This window comes from Grampus griseus (genome assembly GCF_964374135.1).
Source record: "Grampus griseus genome assembly, chromosome: X".
In the NCBI taxonomy this organism is placed as follows: domain Eukaryota; kingdom Metazoa; phylum Chordata; class Mammalia; order Artiodactyla; family Delphinidae; genus Grampus; species Grampus griseus.
In genome coordinates, this window is record NC_138999.1 from 93,342,210 (window position 1) to 93,365,904 (window position 23,695).

The 23,695-nt window shown below is 40.5% G+C and overlaps 1 protein-coding gene across 3 annotated transcripts in view; it reads left to right on the plus strand.

Annotated features, from left to right (window-relative positions):
* Positions 1–23,695, plus strand: part of ATG4A (autophagy related 4A cysteine peptidase) — a 63,634-nt gene that overhangs the window by 17,169 nt on the left and 22,770 nt on the right. For all 3 annotated transcript variants that reach the window (XM_082680824.1, XM_082680825.1, XM_082680826.1), the window contains exons 2-3: positions 18,147–18,257; positions 21,611–21,682. In XM_082680824.1, coding sequence (XP_082536950.1) covers positions 18,147–18,257; positions 21,611–21,682 — 183 coding nt within the window. The remainder of the gene's footprint in view (positions 1–18,146; positions 18,258–21,610; positions 21,683–23,695) is intronic.

Sequence of the window (23,695 nt, forward strand, 5' to 3'; positions counted from 1 at the left end):
TGTATAAATAGATAACATTTTAGAATGCTATAAATGGAAAAATCCAATAAATTAGCCTTATATCTAAATAATATCTGAAGCCCCAAACTACTTGCACTTATATTTGATGTGTGTGTGTGTGTGTGTGTACAGGGATAAATTCATAACTATATCTCTGCTCCTGATAACAAAATAATATTTTGTTGTTAGCATAATTTTTATTCGTATTGCCAATCTGTACCAGAAATAAATCCACTATAGGGACTTATCTTTTTCTTTTTTCTTGAACTGAGGTATTTCTTACAGACAATAAAGTACACAAATCTTAAGTGTACAGCTCAATGAAATTTTATGTATGTGCATCCTCCACCCATATCAAGACAGAACATTTCTGATCCCCCAGAAGTTTCTCTCTTGCCTCCTCTTAGTCAGTACCTTCTCCCAAGGGTAACAACTGCTTTGACTGCTATCATCATAGGTTAGCTTTTCCTGATTTCAAACTTTATATAAATAGAATTGTATTGTATGTAATGTTTTGTGTCTGGTTTCTTTTGTTTAACATAAGGTATGTGAGATCCATCTATGTTTTGCGTATAGTATTAGTTAGTTCTTTTTTGTAGCTGTGTACCATTCCCATGTGTTATTCACCACAATTTATTTATCCATTCCCCTTGTCTTAGTCAATTCAGGCTGCTGTAACAAAATTCCATAGACCGGGGGATTAAACAGCAAACATTTATTTCTCACAGTTCTGGAGGCTGGGAAGCCCAAGAACATGGAACCAGCAGATTAGGTGTCTGGTGAGGTCCCTCTTTCTGGATTGCAGATGGCCACCTTCTTGCTGTGTCCTTACATGCTGGAGAGAGATATCTCTTTGGTATCTCTTTTTATAAGGCCACTAATCCCTTTCATAACAGCTCCACCCACATGACCTAATTACCTCCTGAAGATCCCAAATACCATCACATGGGATTAGGGCTTCAACATATGAATTTTGGGAGGACACAAATATTTAGTCCATAACATCCGTGTTGATAGACATTTGTGTTTTTAGGTTTTGATTATTATGAATAAAACTGCTATGAACATTTTTTACCATATCTTTTGGTGGACATGAGTGCTCATTTTTCTTGGATATAAAACTAAGAGTGGAATTGCTAGGGTAGGTGCAATAAAAAGACATTTTAACTGAATTAATTTAACTTAGAATAATTTAACTTAGTATTAATGAAAGAACTGATGGCAGATAATAAGAAAACCCACTTTATGAAGAGCCACTTTTAGGGATTAAAAATGGATCTGTGTTTTGTTTAGCAGATCAAGATTTTCTGCCTGTCAGATATTAGAGAGTATTTTTGTTGTGGTTGGAGGGTTGGGTCTTTCATGCTTGTGGGTAGATAGATATTTATTTTCCTCATGTCTGATACATAGAGTGCACATCAGGGCTGAGGAACCATTTTAATACAAGCTGTATCTTTCCTGGATGGGGTCAAATTGTCTTTTCTTGGGTAATATGGCTCAAATGATCATAAAATAACATTGAAAAATCAAGTTCACTTTACAGAAATCTGCCTTAGGATTAACTTGGGAGTACATCTTTTGTTTTGGAAGTGAAGATACACATATAATTTTATGTAATCCAACAATTTAACTCTGGCAGTATAATTTTACATTACATTGGAGGTAAAGAATTTTTAAACATCATATGTCTGCTAGCAACATTTACTAATGAAGTGTGATGTTGAAAGAGTGTGTGGAAAATTCCTGTGGTCTGGGAAGTGGGTGAGGTGGTTGTAAACAGAGGAGAAAACTGGAAAAGTGCTCCAAATGAAGAGTACTGTTTCTGGAAAGGATTCAGGATTTCTCCAGTTGTGCTGTACCACTGAGTGTGCTGTAAGACAGAGACTCACCTTAAACCCTTCCTTGACAAAGATGGTTACTTCAGGTTTTTGAGGATTTCTGTTTTGTTTTGTTTTGTTTCTTAACAGAATTTAATTTGATAATGAATGTAAAAAAAACCCAACTACATTACAGGCAATTACTTGTTGCACAGCTTGGTTTCTGCAAATAGTGGAATACCTAGACTTCCTCTTGGATGTATTTGAAACCCTTCAGGGGCTCCATGAAGCCTGGGTTAAGTCCAGAATTTTTACCAAGGCTTCCAAGACCAGCATCTCTCAGCCCTGCCTGCCTCATCAACTTCAATCTTTGACAGTCTCCATGTGGCATCACTATTCCACAGTCTCTCAGCCCTCAGTGTTTTGGTACATGTTTCTCCTCGGCCAGGAACGTCCTTCCCTTGCCCAAATTGCCTAACATTTATCCGTTAAGGCTAAGTCCTGCCATCATCTTTCTTCCCAAAGCCTTCTCTGTACCTTAGGCTGGCTTAGACAACCCTCTGCTGTTCTGCCCTAGCCCCCTGTGCAGACACTGACCATACTATATCAAAATGAACTCTCCTTCTCATTATCTTCCCATTAGACTTGAAATTGCTTAAAATATATTGCTATCCCCAGGGCCTAGCACAGTGCTGGTCATATGCTAGGCACTCAGCAAAGGATTGTTAAATTAATGTGTGGATGGACATATAAACCAGCTTTTGGACTTTAGTCAGTGTGCCCATTCATTCAATAAACAGTTGTTGGCCCTTAGGGGACAACTTACTGCAGGACACTATGATCAGAACTGTAGGAGATACAGAGATGAACACTACGTGGGCTGAGATGGGAATTCATTCCAATAGCAGAGAGATGACATGCCTGCAAATAACAATAATCTAGAGTAAAAAGTGCCCAGTGCCATAAAGGAGATATAAATAAAGGACTATAGAGGCTTAGAAGAAGGAGCAAGTATTTCTTGGTGGGAAAATTGAAGAGGAAGGGTTCATAGAGAAGGTAGTATTTGTGGTAGGACTTATGTGCAAGTAGGACATGAATGAGCAAAGAACCTCCAGTGTATCATGTGGTTTATATTGGCTGAAAAGAGTAGATCTCATGAAGGAGTAATGAGCAGTGGGGAACAATTAGAAATGTAGAATGTGGCCATATTGGAGAGGGCCTTAAATGCCAGACTGATGAATTTGTATTTGATTCCTATCAGTTGGAGCGATCTGGGAAGCTGGTGGAAATTTCTTAGCAGCGTAGTGACATGGGCAGAGAAATCCTTTAAGATTAATCTGGCAATGTTGTATTTTAGTGTTTTCTTAGTAAATCATTATTAGGTAATTAATTGCTAAGCTAATAATTAGTTTTACTAAATAGGGTGGAAAAACTCCAAGGCCTGTAGCTCCTTGACCTTTTTGCACTAGTCCTTTCTCACTGGAAGTGTAGATGAGGTAAGAAATCATATGACCAATTAGTTTTCAGAAATGAAAATTGAAATCGACAGAGGAAAGAAACACTATCAAGTCAGAAATGGCTCATTAAAATGCATAGACATATAAAGTGATATTTGCTTAGGAACCATGTCCAAAACATTGCCTGCAGCTGTCTGGAAAAGTCCGGACACAGTATATGAATTATATTGTTAATATTTATTCCTTTGGGGGTAGTTTAGATCACTTCCAGTTAAAAATAACTCTAGTGTTCTAACCTCAGACTGTCTACTCTTACTCTCCCCTATAAACAGTGGGTACTGAATTGTCAGTCTGCTTTATGGGATATTATATAACCAGAGCATCTGGTTTCTTGCCACCTTAGGTCAGGCCTTCAACACTTCATGCCTGGATTATTACAACTTTCTCATTGGTCTCCCTCTCTCCAGTGCTTCAAATCTAGCTTTTATCCTAACAGCAAGGTATAGTGGGAAGAATACTGAATGGAGAGTAAGATTAACTCAGTTTGAATCCTGGTTATACTGTTCATTAACTATATAACCCTGGGCAAGTCATATCACCTGAGACTCAGTTCCTCAACTCTAAAATGAAAGTAATGATCCTTGCCCTGGCTATCCCAAGGGGCTGTCACAGGGTCATGTGAAAGTGCTCTGAAAACTGTTAATGGCTTTACCGAGACTTTGGACTATACTGCCTGGCTTTCCAGCCTCCACAATCCAGTCCTAAGCCACCTATCTAATCTCTTTGCTCAGTATTCTCTGGAACCTGTCCCTGTCTCTGACACACATGAGGTGTTCCTCTCATCTGGAATATTCTCCCCTCTTATCTCTGCTCATCCATATCCAAGCAATAATTTAGGGACCAGTCCAAATCCTGCATCATCCTCGAAATCTTCCCTGATGACTCCAATGCTGACTGACTTCCCCCTTTTCTGAATTTTGACAGCACTTAGTTATTATCAACACTTGCCTATATACATTACCTTGTATTTTTAGCTATTTCATTTACCTAAGGCTCATATGCTTAACTAGATTATGATTTTATGATGCCTTAGCTTGTTTATTTAACATTTAGTGAATGTTTATAAGGATGTTTCCTCTGTGTTCCTCACAGAACCACGTACGGAACTTAATAAATAATTGCCGCCTCAATTACTTAGAAATTCACATACAGGCTCTCTTAAGAAAGAGACAAGTGAACCCATCTTCTCTTCCAAGCACTTGGAGTACCCCTCCTAACAACCCACGCCACCTCCACCTCCTACAGAATCATAGAAATGCCATTAGAATAGGACTGTCCAATAGAACTGTGATGATGGAACTATTCTACAGCTGTGCTGTCCAATACGGTAGCCACTAGCTGCACGTGGCTATTGAGTGCTTGAAATGTGGTTAAGGCAACTAACTGAATTTTTGGTTGTATTTAATTTGAATTAATTTAATTGTAGATAGCTGCACGTGGCTAGTGGCTACTGTACTGGATATCATAGGTCTAGACCAGTGCTAAGAATTGTTATCCAGCTCTTTATTTTCAAAATTCTTGGTTGTCAGAAAAGCAGGGCACTGGAAGGAAGAGAAATGAAGATGGGTGCAGGACCTATGCACAGATGAGCAGAGGCTGGGAAGACCAGGACACTAAGTGGACCCAGGAGGAAGGGGATGAAGGTACATTTTAGGCTGAGTTTTGTTTTTCTGGATTCCTCCTGTTTTCCTAGGCTCTGCTAATCAACCTGCCATCTACGATGCCCGTCTACATGATCCCTATGCAGGTTGATTTTCCTCTTCGCTCTTTTTTTTTTTTAACCTCTCATTCCTTTGTCAACCAAATCCATGACTCCAACAGGTTCTGGCTGGATCAAGATTATTATCCCCCTATCCCCAACCATGTTTTTCTGCTACCATTTCATCACCCACACTTGAAAACTGCAACTTATTTTTGACTCTCTCTCTTTCTCACTCTTCCCAGACCCATCCCACATGCAGTTGCTTGTCAGATCCTTTTGGTGTTCCCCCATACAGGAGTTTCCTCCCTTCCCCCATCCCACTTATATCTTATTTCCATTAAGGTTCAGCTCTGATGCCACCTTTTCAAGGTTGTTGAAGATCCATTCATTCCCAGATTAATCATTTGTTGCCTTCCACATCACCTTCCTTTCTTTTTTTTAGATTGAAGTATAGTCGATTTACAATATTAGTTTCAGGTGTACAGCATTGTGATTCAGTACTTTTACATATTATACTCTGTTAAAAGTTATTACAAGACAATAGCTATAATTCCCTGTGTTATACAGTATATCCTTGTTGCTTATCTATCTTATACATAATAGCTTTTATCTCTTAATCCCATACCCCTAATTTGCTCTTCCCCCCTTCCCTTTCCCCTTTGGTAACCATTAATCTGTTTTCTATATCTGTAAGTCTGTTTCTGTTTTACATATATATTTGCTTGTATTTTTTTATATTCCACATATAAGTGATATCATACAGTATTTGTATTTGTCTAATTTATTTCACTAAGGGTAATATTCTCTAGGTCCATCCATGTTGCTGGAAATGGCAGTATTTCATTCTTTTTTATGACTGAGTAATATTCCATTGTATATATATACCACATCTTCTTTATCCATTCATCTGTTGATGGGCACTTGGGTTGCTTCCATATCTTGGCTATTGTAAACAGTGTTGCTATGAACATTGGGGTGTATGTATCTTTTTGAATTAGTGTTTTCGTTTTTTCCAGGTGTATACCCAGGAGTAGAATTGCTGGATCATATGGTAGTTCTATTTTTAATTTATTGAGGAACCTTCATACTGTTCTTCATAGAGGCTGCATCAATTTACATTCCCACCAACAGTATACAAGGGTTCCCTTTTCTTCACATCCTCTCCAACATTTATTATTTGTAGGCTTTTTGATGATAGCCATTCAGGTATGGAGTCATATCTCCTTGTTGCTTTGATTTGCATTTCTCTGATAACTAGTGATGTTGAGCATCTTTTCATGTGCCTGTTAGTCATCTGTATGTCTTCTTTGGAAAAATGTCTATTCAGGTCTTCTGCTCATTTTTTAGTTGGGTTGTTTGTTTTTTTGATATTGAGTTATATGAGCTCTTTGTATATTTTGGATATCAACCCCTTGTTGGTCATATCATTGGCAAATACTTTCTCCCATTCGTAGTTTATCTTTTCATTTTGTGGATGATTTACTTTGCTGTACAAAAGCATTTAAGTTTAATTAGGTTCCATTTGTCTATTTTTGCTTTTATTTCTTTTGCCTTAGGAGACAGACCCGTAAAAATATTGCTAAAATTTATGTCAAAGAGTGTTCTACCTATGAGCTCTTCTAGGAGTTTTATGGTTTCAGGTCTTACATTTAGATCTTTAATCCATTTTGAGTTTATTTTTGTATGTGATGTGAGGAAATGTTCTAATCTCATTGTTTTACATATAGCCATCCAGTTTTCCCAGCACCACTTATCGAAGAGACTGTCTTTTCTCCATTGTATATTCTTGCCTTCTTTGGTGTAGATTAATTGACCATAGGTGCGTGGGTTTATTTCTGAACTCTCTATTCTATTCTGTTTATCTATATGTTGGTTTTTGTGCCAGTACCATACTGTTTTGATTGCCATAGCTTTGTAGTATAATTATGAAGTCAGGGAGTATGATACCTCCAGATTTGTTCATTTTTCTCAAGATTGCTTTGGCAAGTCATGGTCTTTTGTGGTTCCATATGAATTTTATTTGTTCCAGTTCTGTGAAAAAAAATGTCATGGGTATTTTGATAGGAATTGCATTAAACCTATAGATTGCTTTGGGTAGGATGGCCATTTTAACAAATATTAATTCTTCCAATCCAAGAGCACAGTGTATCTTTCCATTTCTTTGTATCATCTTCAGTTTCATTCAGAATGCTTTATAGCTTTCAGAGTATAGGTCTTTCACCTCCTTGGTTAAGTTTATTTGTAGATAATTTATTCTTTTTAATGCAATTTTAAAGGGAGGTTTTTTTTTCTTACTTTCTCTTTCTGATAGTTCATTATTAGTGTACAGAAAAGCAACAGATTTCTATGTATTAATCTTGTATCCTGCAACTTTGCCAAATTCATTTATTAGTTCTAATAGTTTTGGGGTGGAGACTTTAGGGTTTTCTGTATAAAGTAGCATGTCATCTGCAAATAGTGACAGTTTTACTTCTTTCCATCCAATTTGGATACTTTTATTTCTTTTCCTTGTCTGATTGCTGTGGCTAGGACTTCCAGTACTATGTTAAATAGTGGAGAGAATGGGCATTCTTGTCTTGTTCCTGAATTTAGAGAAAAGGCTTTTAGCTTTTTACTGTTGAATATGATGTTAGCTGTGGGTTTGTCATAAATGGCCTTTATTGCATTGAGATATGTTCCTGCTATACCTAATTTGATGAGAGTTTTTATCATGAATGGATATTGAACTCTGTCAAATGCTTTTTCTGCATCTATTGAGATAATCGTGATTTTTGTCCTTCCTGTTGTTAATATGGTGTATCTCATTGATTGATTTGCAAATTTGAACCATCTTTGTGTCCCTGGAATAAATCCAACTTGAATAAATCCAACTTGATTATGGTATATGATCCTTTTTATATATTGTTGGATTCAGTTTGCTAATAGTTTGTTGAGGATTTTTGCATGTACATTCATCAAAGATACGGGCCTGTAATTTTCTTTTCTTGTAGCATCTTTTTGTGGTTTTGGTATTGGAGTAATCGTGGCATTGTAGAAAGAATTTGGGAGTGTTCCATCCTCTTAATTTTTCAGAATAGCTTGAGAAGGAGAGGTGTCAGTTCTTCTTTATATGCTTGGTAGAATTTCCCCGTGAAGCCATCCAGTCTTGCAGTTTTGTTTGCTGGGAGTGTTTTTTTTTTTTTTAATTACAAATTCAATTTCGCTACTAGTGATCAGTGGATTCAAATTGTCTGTTTCTTCTTGATTCAGTCTTAGCAGGTTGTATGTTTTTTGAAATTGGTCCATTTATTCTAGGTTGTCAATTTGTTGGCATATAACTATTCATAGTATTCTCTTATGATTTTTTGTATCTCTGTGGTATGGATGTCATTTCTCCTCTTTTCATTTCATATTTATTTGGGTCCTCTCTCTTCTTGGTGAGCCTGGCTAAAGGTTGATCAATTTTGTTTATATTTTCAAAAAAACAGTTCTTGGTTTCATAGATCTTTTCTATTGTTTTTTATCTCTATTTTATTTATTTCCTCTCTGATCTTTATTATTTCCTTCATTCTGCTGACTTTGGGCTTTGTTCTTTTTTTTAACATCTTTATTGGAGTATAATTGCTTTACAATGGTGTGTTAGTTTCTGCTGTACTGTTTGTTCTTTTTCTAATTCCTTTAGGTGGCATGATCGGTTGTTTATTTGAGATTTTTCTTGTTTCTTGAGGAAGGCCTGTATTGCTATAAACTTCCTTCTTTGAACTGCTTCTGCTACATCCCATAGATTTTGGAATGTTGTTTTTCCATTTTCCTTTGCCTCAAGGTATTTTCTGATCTCCTCTTTGATTTCTTCATTGACCTGTTGGGTTTTTAGTAGCATGTCATTTAGTTTCCATGTGTTTGTGATTTCCCCATTTTTCTTCCTGTCATTGATTTCTAGTTTCATACTGTTGTGGTCAGAAAAAATGCTTGATATAATTTCTATCCTCTTAAGTTTGTTGAGACTTGTTTTGAGGCCTAGCATGTGATCTATCCTGGAGAACATTCTGTGTGCACTTGAAAAGAATGTGTATTGCTGTTTTTCATTGTAATGTCCTGTAGATATATATTAAGTCCAACTGGACTATTTTGTCATTTAAGACCACTGTTGCCTTATTGATTTTCTGCCTGGATGATCTGTCCATTGATGTGAGGTGGTAAAGTCCCCTACTATTATTTATTATTGTCAATATCTCCTTTTATGTTTGTTAGTCTTTGCTTTATATATTTAGGTGCTCCTGTATTGGGTACATATATGTTAACAAATGTAATATCCTCTTCTTGTATTGATCCCTTTATTATTATTATATAATATGCTTCTTTGTCTTTTGTTATAGCTTTTGTTTTAAAGTCTATTTTGTCTGATATGAGTATTGCTACCCCCGCTTTCTTTCTGTTTGCATGAAACATCTTTTTCCATCCCCTCACTTTTATTCTATGTGTCTTTATCCCTGAAGTGAGTCTTCTGTAGGCAGCATATTGAAGGGTCTTGCTTTTTATCTAATCAGCCACCCTATGTCTTTTGATCAGAGCATGTAGTCCATTGACATTTAAAGTAATTATTGATAAGTATGTACTTATTGCTATTTTATTACTTGTTTTCCACTTGTTTTTGTAGTTATTCTCTTTTCATTTCTTCTTCTTTTTGCTTCTTCCCTTGTGGTTTGAGGATTTTCTTTAGCAGTGTGCGTGTGTTCCTTTCTTTTTAGTTTTTGTGTATTTATTGTAGGTTTTTGATTTGTAGTTACCATGAGGTTCATATATGCTGACCTATAATTATATCTACTTGTTTTAAAGTAGTAGTCATTTAAGTTCAAACACATTCCAAAAGATCTACATTTTTTACTTCCCTGCCCTACATTTTTTTTTTTTTTTTTTTTTTGTGGTACGCAGGCCTCTCACTGCTGTGGCCTCTCCCACTGCGGAGCACAGGCTCCGGACACGCAGGCCCAGTGGGCATGGCTCATGGGCCCAGCCGCTCCGCAGCATGTGGGATCCTCCCAGACCAGGGCACGAACCTGTGTCCCCTGCATCGGCAGGCAGACCCTCAACCACTGCGCCACCAGGGAAGCCCCATTTTGTGTTTTTTGATGTCATATTTTACATCTTCAATCTTATCCCTTTACTGTTTACTGAAGTTATAGTTGCTTTTACAATTTTTGTTTTTTAATCTACATACTGGCTTATTTAAGTGTTTGATTCTCAATCCTTACTATATATTTGCCTTTCCTAGTGGGATTTTCCCTTTCCTATAGATTCTTACTTCTTTTTCATTTAGAGAAGACCCTTCAGATTTCTTTTACGGTAGGTTTAGTATTGATGAACTCTTTTAGTTTTTGCATATCCGAGAAGTTATTTATCTCTCCTTGTAAATGATAATCTTGATGGGTAGAGTATCCTAGGTTGCAGGTTTTTCCCTTTCAGCACTTTGAATATATTATGTCACTCCCTTCTGGCCTGCAAGGTTTCTGCAAAGAAATAGCTGATAGCCTTATGGGGGTTCCCTTGCATATGACTCTTTGTTTTCCTCTTGCTGCCTTTAGAATTCTCTCTTTATCTATAACTTTTGCCATTTTAATTATGATATGTCTTGGTGTGGGTCTGTTTGGGTTCATCTTGTTTGGGGCCCTCTGTGATTCCTGTACCTGGATATCTGTTTCCTTCTTCAGGTTTGGGGAGTTTTCAGGCATAATTTCTTCATGTACATTTTTGGTCTGCTTTTCTCTCTCTTCTCCTTCTGGAACCCACATAATGCAAATGTTTGGATGCTTAGTGTCCCAGAGATCTCTTCAATTGCTTTAATTTTTAAAAATTTGTTTTTCTTTCTGCTGTTCTGATTGTGTGGTTTCCATTATTCTGTCTTCTAGATCACTTATGTGTTCCTCTGTATTACTTTGTCTGCTATTCATTCCTTCTAGTGTGTTTTTTATTTCAGCTGTTGAATTATTCATTTCTGATTGGGTTTTTTTTAATATTTTCTAGTTCCTTGTTGAAATGGTCACTGTTTAGATCAATTCTTTTCCCTAATTCAGTTAACATTTTTATTACCAATGTTTTGAATTCTTTATGTGGTAAATCGTTTATTTCCGTTTCATTATTTATTTTTCAGGGGCTTTCTCTTGCTCTTTCAATTAAGAGTAGTTATTCTGCCTTTTCATTTTGCTTAACTTTCTTGCGTCTGTGATTTAGGTGAAACAGTTATCTATTGCAGTCTTGAAGGTGTATTTTTCTGTGGGACCATCTCTATACAGACTGTGTATGCCAGATGCCTTTGGTGGGAGAGCTGGATTTGATGTGAATGCATGTCACATCATTCCTCAGGGTGTGCTGGCAGCTATCACCTTTGTAGCTGGTGTGGCTGGAGCTATAAGGGCTAGAGCTGGAGGTGGGTGTGAGGTGGGACTTCCTCTCTGCTCAGTGGCTGTCACCACCCTCTTGGGGGTGGGGCCTGAGCTAACTCTGTTCCCTTTAAGTGTGTATTTTTCCCTCTCCCCACACCAGGACCTTTGCCCCAGAGGAGGAGAGTGCTGAAGCAAGCGGGGCCATGCGCTGACAAAGGTCTAATGCACTGCCTGTATAGGTGTCTGTGGCTCCACATAGCCTCAGGTGCAGATCCCCTTTGTTCCTCACAGCCTCTGCCACCCCTGCCCTGTTGTGGAACTGCCCTACAGGAAAGACGGTGCCTGTGTGAACTCTCCATGTATATTGGGAGGTTAGCTGTGGTGCAGCAGCCACTGTCAGAGATCTGGGGGGCTTCTGAGGCACTGCTTGAGTAAGAGCTAAGAGTAGCTCCACTCTGGGACTGGGTCACCTCTGTGTCCCATAGTTGAGTCTTTTCCTCGTCATGGGCACCCCAGATCCAGTCAGTGCTGTGGCATGGGTTGAGCGGGGCTAGAGTATTCACTGAGCTTGGGCTGGCGGACACGGCAAGGCAGTCACGGGAAACCCAGCAGCTGCTAGGGCAGACCTCTCTCTGCCCTGCCTTAGGGGCAATTCCCCATTGTCTCTCACAGCTGGTCACTGTCCCCAGCCTCAGCTGCTCCCACCCTGTTGTAGAACTGCTCCTCAGGGCAGGCAGGGCCCTTGTGGTCACTCTGTGTGTATTGGGGTGGGGGAGTGAGCTGTGGTGGGGTGGCTGCCATCAGAGATCTGGGTGGCTTCTGGGACGCTGCTTGAGGAAGTGTCAACAATGGCCACTGCCGCCCCACCCAGGCTCCACCCCACGACTCAGTCACCTCTGCATCCCATGGTCAAGTCTTTTCTCTGGTCGTGGCTACCCCAGATCCAATTGGAGTGCTGTGGCATGGAATGAGTGGGATGGAAGCATTGCTCGGTTCTTCAGGCTGAGGTGCATGGCTAGCTGGTCGTGGGAAAACCAGCCGCCTCAGAGCAGATCGATCTCTGCCCTGCCTCGGGGACAGCCAACGTGCATGCACTCTTCACAAGTGGAGTCCAGTCTTGTTTGTCTAGCTGTCCTCCAACCAGCCGAGGGGCCTTGTCTCCTCCACAAAGAACCCCAGCTCTGGGACACCCAGTCTGTGGCTCAACCTGATCACTCCCCAGGGTGGGTGTCCACCCATGCGACCTCCCTTTTCCTCTGATTCCCCTCCCAGGGGCACGGGTCTCAACCTGATCACTTTTCTTCCCTTCCTACTGGATTATGTGTGGATCGTTCTTACAATCTTGGTTGTACAGGAGTGCTTCTGCCAGTTTCCAGGGTTTTTTTTAAAATTAATTAATTAATTTATTTATTTTTGGCTGCGTTGGGTCTTTGTTTCTGCGTGGGGGCTTTCTCTAGTTGCGGCGAGAGGGGGCTACTTTTCATTGTGGTGCGTGGGCTTCTCGTTGTGGTGGCTTCTCTTGTGGAGCACGGGCTCTAGGGGCGTGGGCTTCAGTAGTTGTGGCTCTCGGGCTCTAGAGCGCAGGCTTATTAGTCGTGGCACAGGGGCTTAGTTGCTTCACAGCATGTGGGATCTTCCCGGACCAGGGCTCGAACCCGTGTCCTCTGCATTGGCAGATGGATTCTTTTCTTTTTTATTTTAATTAATTAATTAATTTTTAATTTTTGTCTACGTTGGGTCTTCGTTGCTGCATGTGGGCTTTCTCTGGTTGCCGTGAGCGGGGGCTACTCTTCCTTGTGGTTCATGGGCTTCTCATTGCAGTGGCTTCTCTTGTTGCAGAGCATGGGCTCTTGGTGCACAGGCTTCAGTAGTTGTGGCACGTGGGCTTCAGTAGTTGTGGCTCACGGGCTCTAGAGTGCAGGCTCAGTAGTTGTGGCACATGGGCTTAGTTGCTCCATGGCATGTGGGATCTTCCCAGACCAGGGCTCGAACCCATGTCCCCTGCCTTGGCAAGTGGATTCTTAACCACTGCACCACCAGGGAAGTCCCTCCAGTTAGTTCTAGTGAGAATTATTCCACATGTAGATGTATTTTTTATGCTTTTGTGGGGGGAGGTGGGCTCCATGTCTTCTTACTCCACCATCTTGATCTCTTCTCTCTCACTTTCCTTTCTTATAGGACTTATTGTTGTTAGTTGTTTCCAGACCTATCCTCTCTACTAGATTAAAAGCTTTTGGAGGATGGAGGCTACATCTCAGTGATGTCTTATTCTCTGTGCTTAGCACATAGTAGGTACTCTGTAAAAATTTATGGAATGAGTATATTAATGTATATTCAGCCCTTACCATACCTGTCTGACGTGAACATTTTCTTATGTTTTTGAAGCTGTGACCTGACAGTATGTTAAATGTGTATGTATTAAACTAGTGAATATAACAAAAAGGAGACGGACTGACAGATATAGAGAACAAGCTAGTGGTTACTAGTAGGGAAGGGCAAGATAAGGGTCGGGGATTAAGAGGCGCAAACTACTATGTATAAAATATAAGCTACAAGTACATATAATACAAAACAGGGAACATAGCCAATATTTTATAATAACTATAAATGGAATATAACCTTTAAAAATTGTGAATCACTGTGTTGTACACCTGAAACTTAAATAATATTGTACATCAACTATACCTCAGTTTTCTAAAAAATTCAAAAAATGTATCGCTGAGAAGGCAGTTTTGGAAGCAGCAGTATCCTGGAGTGCTTTTAGAATAGGGTGATCTACAAGGAAGATATGCTGTGGTGCCTCAGGCTTTTTCTGGCCCTGAGATTCTGTGACCTTTTGATTTCATTTTAGAGTGATTGTGTTGTTTGTGGGGCACAAACCCCACAGAATCTGGGAGCCTTGATGTACAAGTTTTGTTAAGCCCTATCAGAAAATCTTGTTTAAAATGATTTTTTCTTCATTTACTTGCATTTTTACAAAATAATCCTTAGAAATATAGTCAATCACTGGAAAGCAAATTATTTATTTATTTATTTGCAGTACGTGGGCCTCTCACTGTTGTGGCCTCTCCCATCGCGGAGCGCAGGCTCAGCGGCCATGGCTCACGGGCCTAGCCGCTCTGCGGCATGTGGTATCTTCCTGGACCGGGGCACGAACCCGTGTCCCCTGCATCGGCAGGTGGACTCTCAACCACTGCGCCACCAGGGAAGCTCCCTGGAAAGCAAATTATTAAAGTAAGTTATCAGCAAAAATGGCAGAATGAGGACTTCTGAAAATTCTACCCATAATAGAAATGACAAGAATTGGCAAAAATGATCAGAATCAACTTTTGCAGCACTCTGGAAATTAACCAAAGGCTTGCACCAATCTGGGGAGTATTTATTCATGAAAAACGGCTGCATTTTGGTAAGAATAGTAAGCTTTGTGGCGTTTTCACTTGCGCTATGCCCATCCTTTGCTCTCCAGCTCTGCAGTAGCCTTGAGAATCCACAGCCTGCAGCCATAGGGAAAGCCAGCAACCTGGTAGCCCCTGGAGGACGCAGAACACAGTTGGAGCTCCTGTCAAGCCTCATTTCTAGAGAATTGTCATTATTTGATCTGTCTGACAATTCCCGGAAGACCCCACTTACAAGACTTGTATTTATTTGTCCTGACTTGGAGGTACAGAAAGCCTTCCCTGCCGGGGCTTTTTTGGAAAATTATTAGAGGCAATTGATTAACTTCACAGCTGTTTGAGGAGTAGATAACCAAAAAGTTTAAAAGGTAAAGCTAAGGAATAATATATCCACTGGGGCTTTGAAAAGTTCAGGCATATTCCTGGGAATATGGGAGGACCACATGCATGTTCAGGGCTATGTTCATTCCCAAGGCTGTGCGCATGCTCAGGAAAGACCTGAGAAGGCCCTCAGCTCTCACTCTGGCTATCCTCGAGCTCTGTACAAGCAGAAAGGGAAAACTAAGGCAGAGTTAATCAACTGCCTGGCTGACTGTTGAAGGCATGCCCCAACATGTACACAGAGCCACTTGGCCAAGACTGGGAGACTTTTTGGTTCCAGGAGTTTATGGAAACCTTTTTATGAATTATTAGTTGACTACGAAGCTAACCCAGCAGAGACTTCGGTGCAATAATTATTAAAGTAGAATGGAACAGAGTGAAGCCTATTGTCTATCGGACCTTGTAGAAGCTAATTCTTGGTCCACCAAGCTGCAGTATTTGCAGCTCTGCCTGTACAGTTCTATGTCTTTATAAACAGACTGAAAGGGCAAGGAACTCATATGGGGCTGATGTCTTGTTTGTTAATTTTAAGACAAGACAAAAGTAGTTTTCGAAAAATTTTTTCCAAAGGATTGCCGTTAGTGAGAAGTGATTTGTTTGGAAATGCCATTTCACTTCTGCGCCCCAGCCACATCCCAGCTGGCTTCTTCGTCTCTTGGAGGTCTTCTTGTGGAAGACCAATTCCTCTCTCCTCCCCGGACTCCCATTTATATACTCTCCCTGTGTTACTGCCCTTTGCTTCTGTTAATCTCATCTTCTGTTCTGGCTTTTCATTTGTTTCATCCATGTAGCTTTCAATTCAGGCTGGCTATGGCCTGACACACTGCATTCTGGGAGTCTGTTTTCTAAGAGGAGAATCAGGCAGAATAGAGACTGTAGTGCCCTTTCTGCTGGCCTTGGGGGGTGGTGTGGAAGAGCAAGAGGAAAATTCTTTGGCTACCATTTTGGTCAGAGCCATCTCAGATGAAGCAGTGCAGTTCTCACAGGCTTTAAGGGGCTGTACTAATTTGACCAGATAGCTGGGCAATGACTCACTGAGACAGGGTTGGCGATAGAAAAATGTTTCTTTTTTCAGCCAGTACTAAAAAAAGACCCAAGGCTTATATGCATACATGCTGTACATTCATCCAGTGCCACCCTTCCTCATCCCTACCAGGGGAATGCCAGAGAGGTTGCCCCTTTCCCACACTCCTCGCAAGCTACTTATTTCCTGACTTCTTTTTTCTCTTTTCTATGCTACACTGGATGTTCATCTTAAGCTGATTTCTCTCGCCTGTGAGGGGTGTAGAGTAGGGTGGGGAGGTACACAGTGTGATTTATGCCACCTCAGTCCACCACCTCCTGAGGATGGCCTGACCTGGATGATCATTTTTAGCCTGCTGTTTCCTGGGCATGGGCCAGGGGCTGAGGCCAGTGGCAGAAAGGCTAAGACGGCACAAGCTCCCTGGCAGATTCGGCAGTGATGAGTTTTCACTGGGGAATGAAATGGCTGTCTCATTTCTAACTTCTTTAGGTTTGAAATACTGCCAAGGCTGTAACCCTAATGATTAAAACATCTTGAGGAGAAAGGCTACCTAAATCCCTGAAAGATTGGACTTCTGGAATGTGTTTCAAGAAAGGCAGTATCCCTGGGTAGCTGTGTTTCTAAAATTTTAACTTCAAACAAATTATAACTTCAATTTATACAAATTATACAAAGTATAACATCAGCCTCCAACCACGTAACCTGTTTTCATGATCAGATAAGACTCATTTATACTTAAGAACATTTATTTCTATGAAAACAGCATGCCTTAGAAAACAAAGCCAAAAGAAAGCAATTTGTCCTTTCAAGTGAGCTTAAACACATCCCACGATGCCATTTTTTATAGGAAACTATTCCCCTGGTGCTCTTAGGGACTGGTCTGGGAGAGTCCCTGCAGCTACTTGTATCTGCACAAAATGACCCCTACTCTGTCTGAGCTCCCCTCCCCATAGGGGCTGGGAGCCTCCAAGAGCTGAGAAGAGAAGGTGTGTGTTGAGTTATCTCAGCTTTGAACTTGAAATATGATTTGTCATTGAAATAACACCATAAACTACGATATATACTAGCAATTTGATTTTTCTGGTTACAGGTTAAGATAGATTTTTCTGGGCTGGCTTGGAAACTTATTTACCTACAGTATTCTTTCTCTCAGAAAATTACTTAAAGGGAACTTTTGCAATAAGACCCCTTCATAAATCAGTCTCGACTCTTTTAGCAGACCCTTTCTCCGCAGGTGGTACAAAAGTGAATATTAACATATCTCGCATTACATGGCCATAAGTTCTGAGACTGTGGCCTGTGAACTTATGAGATTTAATTGTATTTTGTTCAGTTGCTTTCTCTTGAGAGAGAGTCACTTGTGAATCCCAAGAACAAGTTATATTTATCGGCAGCTTCAAGATTCTTCTTTGCAGAAGTTATAAGTGAATAAAATGGTAAATGAAAGTACTGTTAAAACATCTGGTCTTCCAGCTAAAATATTACGTTTTCACTGTTGTATAGTCTTTCAGGCTTATCATAACCCCCTTCTAAGCCACTGGCCGCTAGAAACCTCACAATATTCCCTGTGATGTGGACAGGGGTTAGGTATGCAGGTATTATTGTGCCACCTGCTACAGTCACACTAGGAGAAGCTGGAAAGTGACTATTTACAAAGAAAGCCCCATTGGAAAAAAAAAGTTTGACATAGCTGTGATCAAAAAATTATTCAGAGATGGTGCCACATGGGACCATGAGAAAGGGAAGGTCAAAATAGGTGGTCAAGAGGAAATCCCTCTACTAAAGAATTTTCAGGCCTTGTGAGTGTCTTTGTTCCTCAAGGAAAAGGATTTGCTTCCATTAAATTCTAGCCAGCCACCTTTTACCTTCAGGACAAAGGTAATAATCAGTAAACCAAAGAAGCAAGCCCTCTGTATTAAATTTTGCCTAAGTTTCTTTCTTTTTCTTTCAGTTTTATCCAAGTATGAAAACCAGATTACTATTTTCGCTGACTACCTAGAAGAATTTCCAGATACAGATGAGCTGGTATGGATCTTGGGGAAACAGCATCTTCTTAAAACCGGTAAGGTTTGGTAGCATTGGACTGTGAGAACCCAAATGAGGTGGGTGCCCAGGGTTAAGGTCCTATCCTGTTTTCCTCCTTGGGTTGATAAGGGTTAATGCTACTCCTAGGCGGATTTACCTGACAACCAGAGGAGTTTTAAGCCTCAGGCCCCTTGCTTGCATGCAAGGTCCCTTCTAAGGCCCTGAGAGGCCCTAGCAGCGTGTTCACATGGTCATTGGTATTTGTACGATTTGAAAAAGTCATGTATTTTTGTTCTTTTCCTTAAAGGAGAACCCCCAGATTCTATAAGCCTCGGGTTTCAAAAAACATGGACCTGCTCCTGGTATCACTAACCAGTATCTAGTCTTTGATGACTGGGCTACATACTTCTCATTCCTCTCACGTCCTTTTCTATCTAGATGAAAAACACTGCCACCCAAGGGACTTCTAAACAGCCCATGGCTGTTTAGAAGTCAGCAACAATATCAGACACTGAGAAGTCTTATAGTTTTAGAGCTTTTGCTGACTGCAGCACTGTCTCCGTTTATTCTGATTTTGTATAGAACTTTTTACCCACTGCAACTAGAGGGAAAGGAGGCTTGGATTTTTCTTCTTTACCCTTACTCTCTTATAGATTGGGAAAGACCTTTTCACCTGAAACTGCTAACAACCCAGCACATAGATAAAGCCTGAACTTGGAGAGAGGCAGCTCTGATTTTTGTATCTGAGGAGAGATCCTCTTTGGAGGCCCTAGCATGGCGGGAGGGACAGAAGAAGCTGATCAAAAGGCAGGAGGGGGGACTTCCCTGGCAGCTCAGTGGTTAAGACTCTGCGCTTCCAATGCAGGGGGCGTGGGTTCAATCCCCGGCTGGGGGACTAGGATCCCACGTGCCACACGGCATGGCCAAAAAATTAAAAAAATTAAAAAAAAAAAAGGCAGGAGAGGAAGTTAGCATCTCTTAACTCCATCTGAGTCTGGCTTCATCCTTTTGATTGGAGAATCCTGAATAGTAGAGAGCACCTAGTGCTAGCAATTAGGAGACCTTTTGTATTCAGGCTCTTCTACCTTGGATAATTCACTTTCTCTTTCCACATCTTAACTCCTTTCACCAGTAGTTAACTGGAGGGGGACTGGAGATGATCTCTTCTAGTTCAGCATTCCATGACAACAGGGATCCCCAAGTTGCCATATATGCCCATTTTCTTTTTTTTAACATCTTTATTGGAGTATAATTGCTTTACAATGGTGTGTTAGTTTCTGCTGTATAACAAAGTGAATCAGCTATACATATACATATATCCCCATATCTCCTCCCTCTTGCATCTCCCTCCCACCCTCCCTATCCCACCCCTCTAGGTGGTCACAAAGCACCAAGCTGATCTCCCTATGCTATGCGGCTGCTTCCCACTAGCTATCTATTTTACATTTGGTAGTGTACATATGTCCATGCCACTCTCTCACTTCGTCCCAGCTTACCCTTCCCCCTCCCCGTGTCCTCAAGTACATTCTCTATGTCTGCGTCTTTATTCCTGTCCTGCCCCTAGGTTCTTCAGAACCATTTTTTTTTTAGATTCCATAATTATGTGTTAGCATATGGTATTTGTTTTTCTCTTTCTGACTTACTTCACTCTGTATGACAGTCTCTAGGTCCATCCACCTTGCTACAAATAACTCAATTTTGTTTCTTTTTATGCTGAGTAATATTCCATTGTATATATGTGCCACATCTTCTTTATCCATTTCATCTGTCGATGGACACTTAGGTTGCTTCCATGTCCTCAAATATGCCCATTTTCAAATGTTAGGCTGGAAAAGGCCTTTCAAGGTGAAATTATTATTAAAATGTCTATACAACTTTTCCCCAGACTTTCTAGCATATAGGCAAGCTGGAAGACATAGAGAATATCAGAGGAAGGAGTGAGTGGCGTGAGCATTTGAGAGGAGGGAATATAATAACAGCTAACATTTACCTCAGGCTTACTGCATACTGTACCATGTAAGCTACTACTTTCCATGTAGTGTTATCTTGTTGAATACTCATAAGTCTATGAAGTAGGTACGATCACTCTCCCCATTTTACAGATGAGGAAACTGAAGCTTAGAGAGGTTAAGTGACAAGCCCACACAGTTGGTAAGTAGTAGAGTCAGGGTTCAAACCCAGGCAGAATATGGCTCCAGAAGTCTTGCTCTTAACCATTTTACGTCTGCTTCCCATAATGTGCTAGGCACCGGCAACATGAAGGGGAAGGAAAATCCAGACAGCTCAACTTTCTGATTTGTTCAAAGGAAAGGCAGGAGAAAAAATAGAGACTATTGGATAAAATTGAACTTCCTTTTCTTCTTTTAAAGTGCAATGGCTATAAGTTCTCTATAGAATACAAATATAGATGTGTTGTTGAGAAGGGGGAGAGAGAAGACTAAGAAAGACAGAACCACATCTAAGTACAGATGACATGTGGATGCCAGATTTGTGGCCATCGAAGTAAATTTATGCCATGAAATACAAGAAAGCATGCTTTGGAAAAAAATATACAAAAGCATTTGTGGTGTTATACATTCATTTAGATTAAAAACGCCAGTTGCAGTAGGTAGTATTGATAAATTTCTTATACACTTAATTTGCTTAGCAGGGACATCTCCTTCATAGTTAAACATTTGTGTGTACCCCCCCCCACATACACACACACACACATACACACACACACACACACACACACACGACCCATCCCTAGTTTTAGATAACAGACAATGGATGCTGATAAGAGATCCAACCAACCGTCATCATTCAGGCAGGGGCTGATTGCCTTGTGAGCAGGTTATCCAGGATCCTTGCTTTTCCTAGTCCTTGTCTTTTGGTCATGTGACCCCAGTGTTAAGTACCTATTGGGGCTTTGGCTCTCAGTGAGAAGGAGGCAGGAACCACTCAGCATCATTGTACTAGCCAGTAGCTCTGATCAAAACATAGGTGGGGGCTTCCCTGGTGGCACAGTGGTTGAGAGTCCGCCTGCCGATGCGGGGGACACGGGTTCGTGCCCCGGTCCGGGAGGATCCCATGTGCTGCGGAGCGGCTGGTCCCGTGAGCCGTGGCTGCTGAGCCTGTGCGTCCAGAGCCTGTGCTCCGCAACGGGAGAGGCCACAGCAGTGAGAGGCCCGCATACCGCAAACAAACAAACAAAAATACATAGGTGGGAGGAAATGCTGAAATTATTTGGCTAAAATGAGTTTGGGTTGCCTATGAATTTCCCTTAGCCTCATGACAATGGAATTGTCTGGTTATTTGAAATTGAGTTTGCTGCTGGCTCAGAAATCAAAGGCAGATATCTTCAGATGGGATACGGTGATTTAATTTTAATTTCACATTTAATTACAGAAAAATCTAAGCTGTTGTCTGATATAAGTGCTCGTCTGTGGTTTACATACAGAAGGAAATTTTCACCGATTGGTAGGTATATCATTTATTATACTGTGCTTTCTTCTTTGTAGATAGCTTTCCTGAGGTTATCAGTGACATCATGGAAACCTCAGAACTAACAGCTCACTATGGCGAAGAATTTAATGTGGCGGAGTAGTTAAATCTTATGCTTCATCCAGAAATCTCATTGCCGACGTGCCTCATCGTGTATGGTTCCATGGTGTTAATGTGTGATGCCAGTATACTTTTGAGCCCAACCACCTCCAAGTGTTCAGGCACTTAGAAGTGTTACTTGTTTTAATTCTAAGAGCAAGGCAAAAGTCAAGCTTTTAATTTGGACAGTATCTATTAAATTATAATCCACTGCTTTGTGGAGATATTTGATTATTAAAGTTGGCTGTACCTTGAAGGAAAGAAAATAATTCCTTTGCTTTTTTTTTCCCTGTGAGATGAAAACATCTTGCCACTGGGAGATGAATTATAATGGACTTGCTTGGAACTAATTCTAGTCAGTTAAGAGTACCAGCTGCTGTCTAGAAAAAAGGACAGTTCAATGAGCTAAGTGAATAGGATCCCTCCAGAGAAAATTTGTGAAATGTTTGCAAGTAGGGTGACCTCTTCCTGGTCTCGTGGTACTGTAGGAAAGGATCACCAAACTCAAATGGTGGAAGCTATTCTAAGAGGAAACCTGTCTGACTAATTTTGGTCCAGGACTGGACCTAGTAACTGGAGTGAAATAAACCTTTCTGATAAGTGCAAAGAGTGAAGTTCACACAGACATTTTTTTTTCTTTTTTTTTGCTCTCCACAGGAAGTACCTGAGCAAAATACGCAAAAGAACAATCTTTAGTACCCAGTGATTCTAAACTGTTAAACTTTTTTCTGGGTGAAGAGATCTTTGCAAGATTTGAAAACATTTGCAGTTCAACTCTGACAATGTTTTGGAAGAGATGATCTTTTTTTTTATGTGGGCTTCCTTGCATCTTTTCCATACTAATCTGGCCCATAATCCCACCATTAGCAAGAGCCAAAGGACTCCCCTTCCAGCTCACAAATTGGCTCAACCTTCCCCATCTTGCTGTAGCAACTCTCCTTCAGTCCCCACAACAAAAGGAAAGGAGCGGCCACCTTGGCCCACTTGTCTTACGTGGTTGATGACCCCCTTTACAGTTAGTCTTGTGAGACCATGCTTACAGCATACTTTTCCACTTCCATGTTGGGAAATGAAGCAATGAAAGCAGAATGTCTCTTCCACCATCCAAGTTATCTCATTTCACTGGTACCTTGAAAAAGGATACTGAGCTCACCCTGGCCACGTTTATGGGATTTTTGTTACATCAAGTGTTCTTAAAATGGAACCCGTTGCCTTATTAACTGGCTTTGTGCCTTTTAAAAAGGTAGTACATTTCTAATTTATTAGTGGTATTTTTAATTATGACCATACTCATAACACCAAATATTTACATCGTCCTGAGTGGGTTGTAGAACACTTTTAGACTCTCTCTTTTAATTCTTACAATATCCACTAATAGTAGGCAAGGCATGTGCTATTATCCCCAGTCTACAGATGAGACTGGTCTTCTGATGCCTAATCTAGGACTCTTTCCTCTATTTCACATTCTCCCTCTTACTGTTCAGACCTTCATAATGTATATTTAGAACAGTCAAGAGCCTTCCAGATTTCCTTGACCATTTTGATAATCAAGTTTGGTAGCATTTATTCCTTAACTAAGGTAAGATTGCCCTCCCTGAGAAGTGAGTTGTGAAAAGTCAGGTTCGGTCAAGCAGATGATGACATGGCATGGACTAAGTGTTGGTAGTCATACATGTTAGTCATATACCAAAACCGTACACATACCTGGATGTCTCTAGGCAGAAAACATAAGGGGCAGGTTTTGTTCATTTGTTTGTTTTCCTTTGGCCATAGAACCTGTTTTGGTTAACTCAGCATTATCTTTGCAAGTTCCACCCTGTAACAGACCCTGTTTGATGTCTGACTATATCTCTTGCCTCTCTATTCCGAGTATGTGTGCCTGTCTGTCTT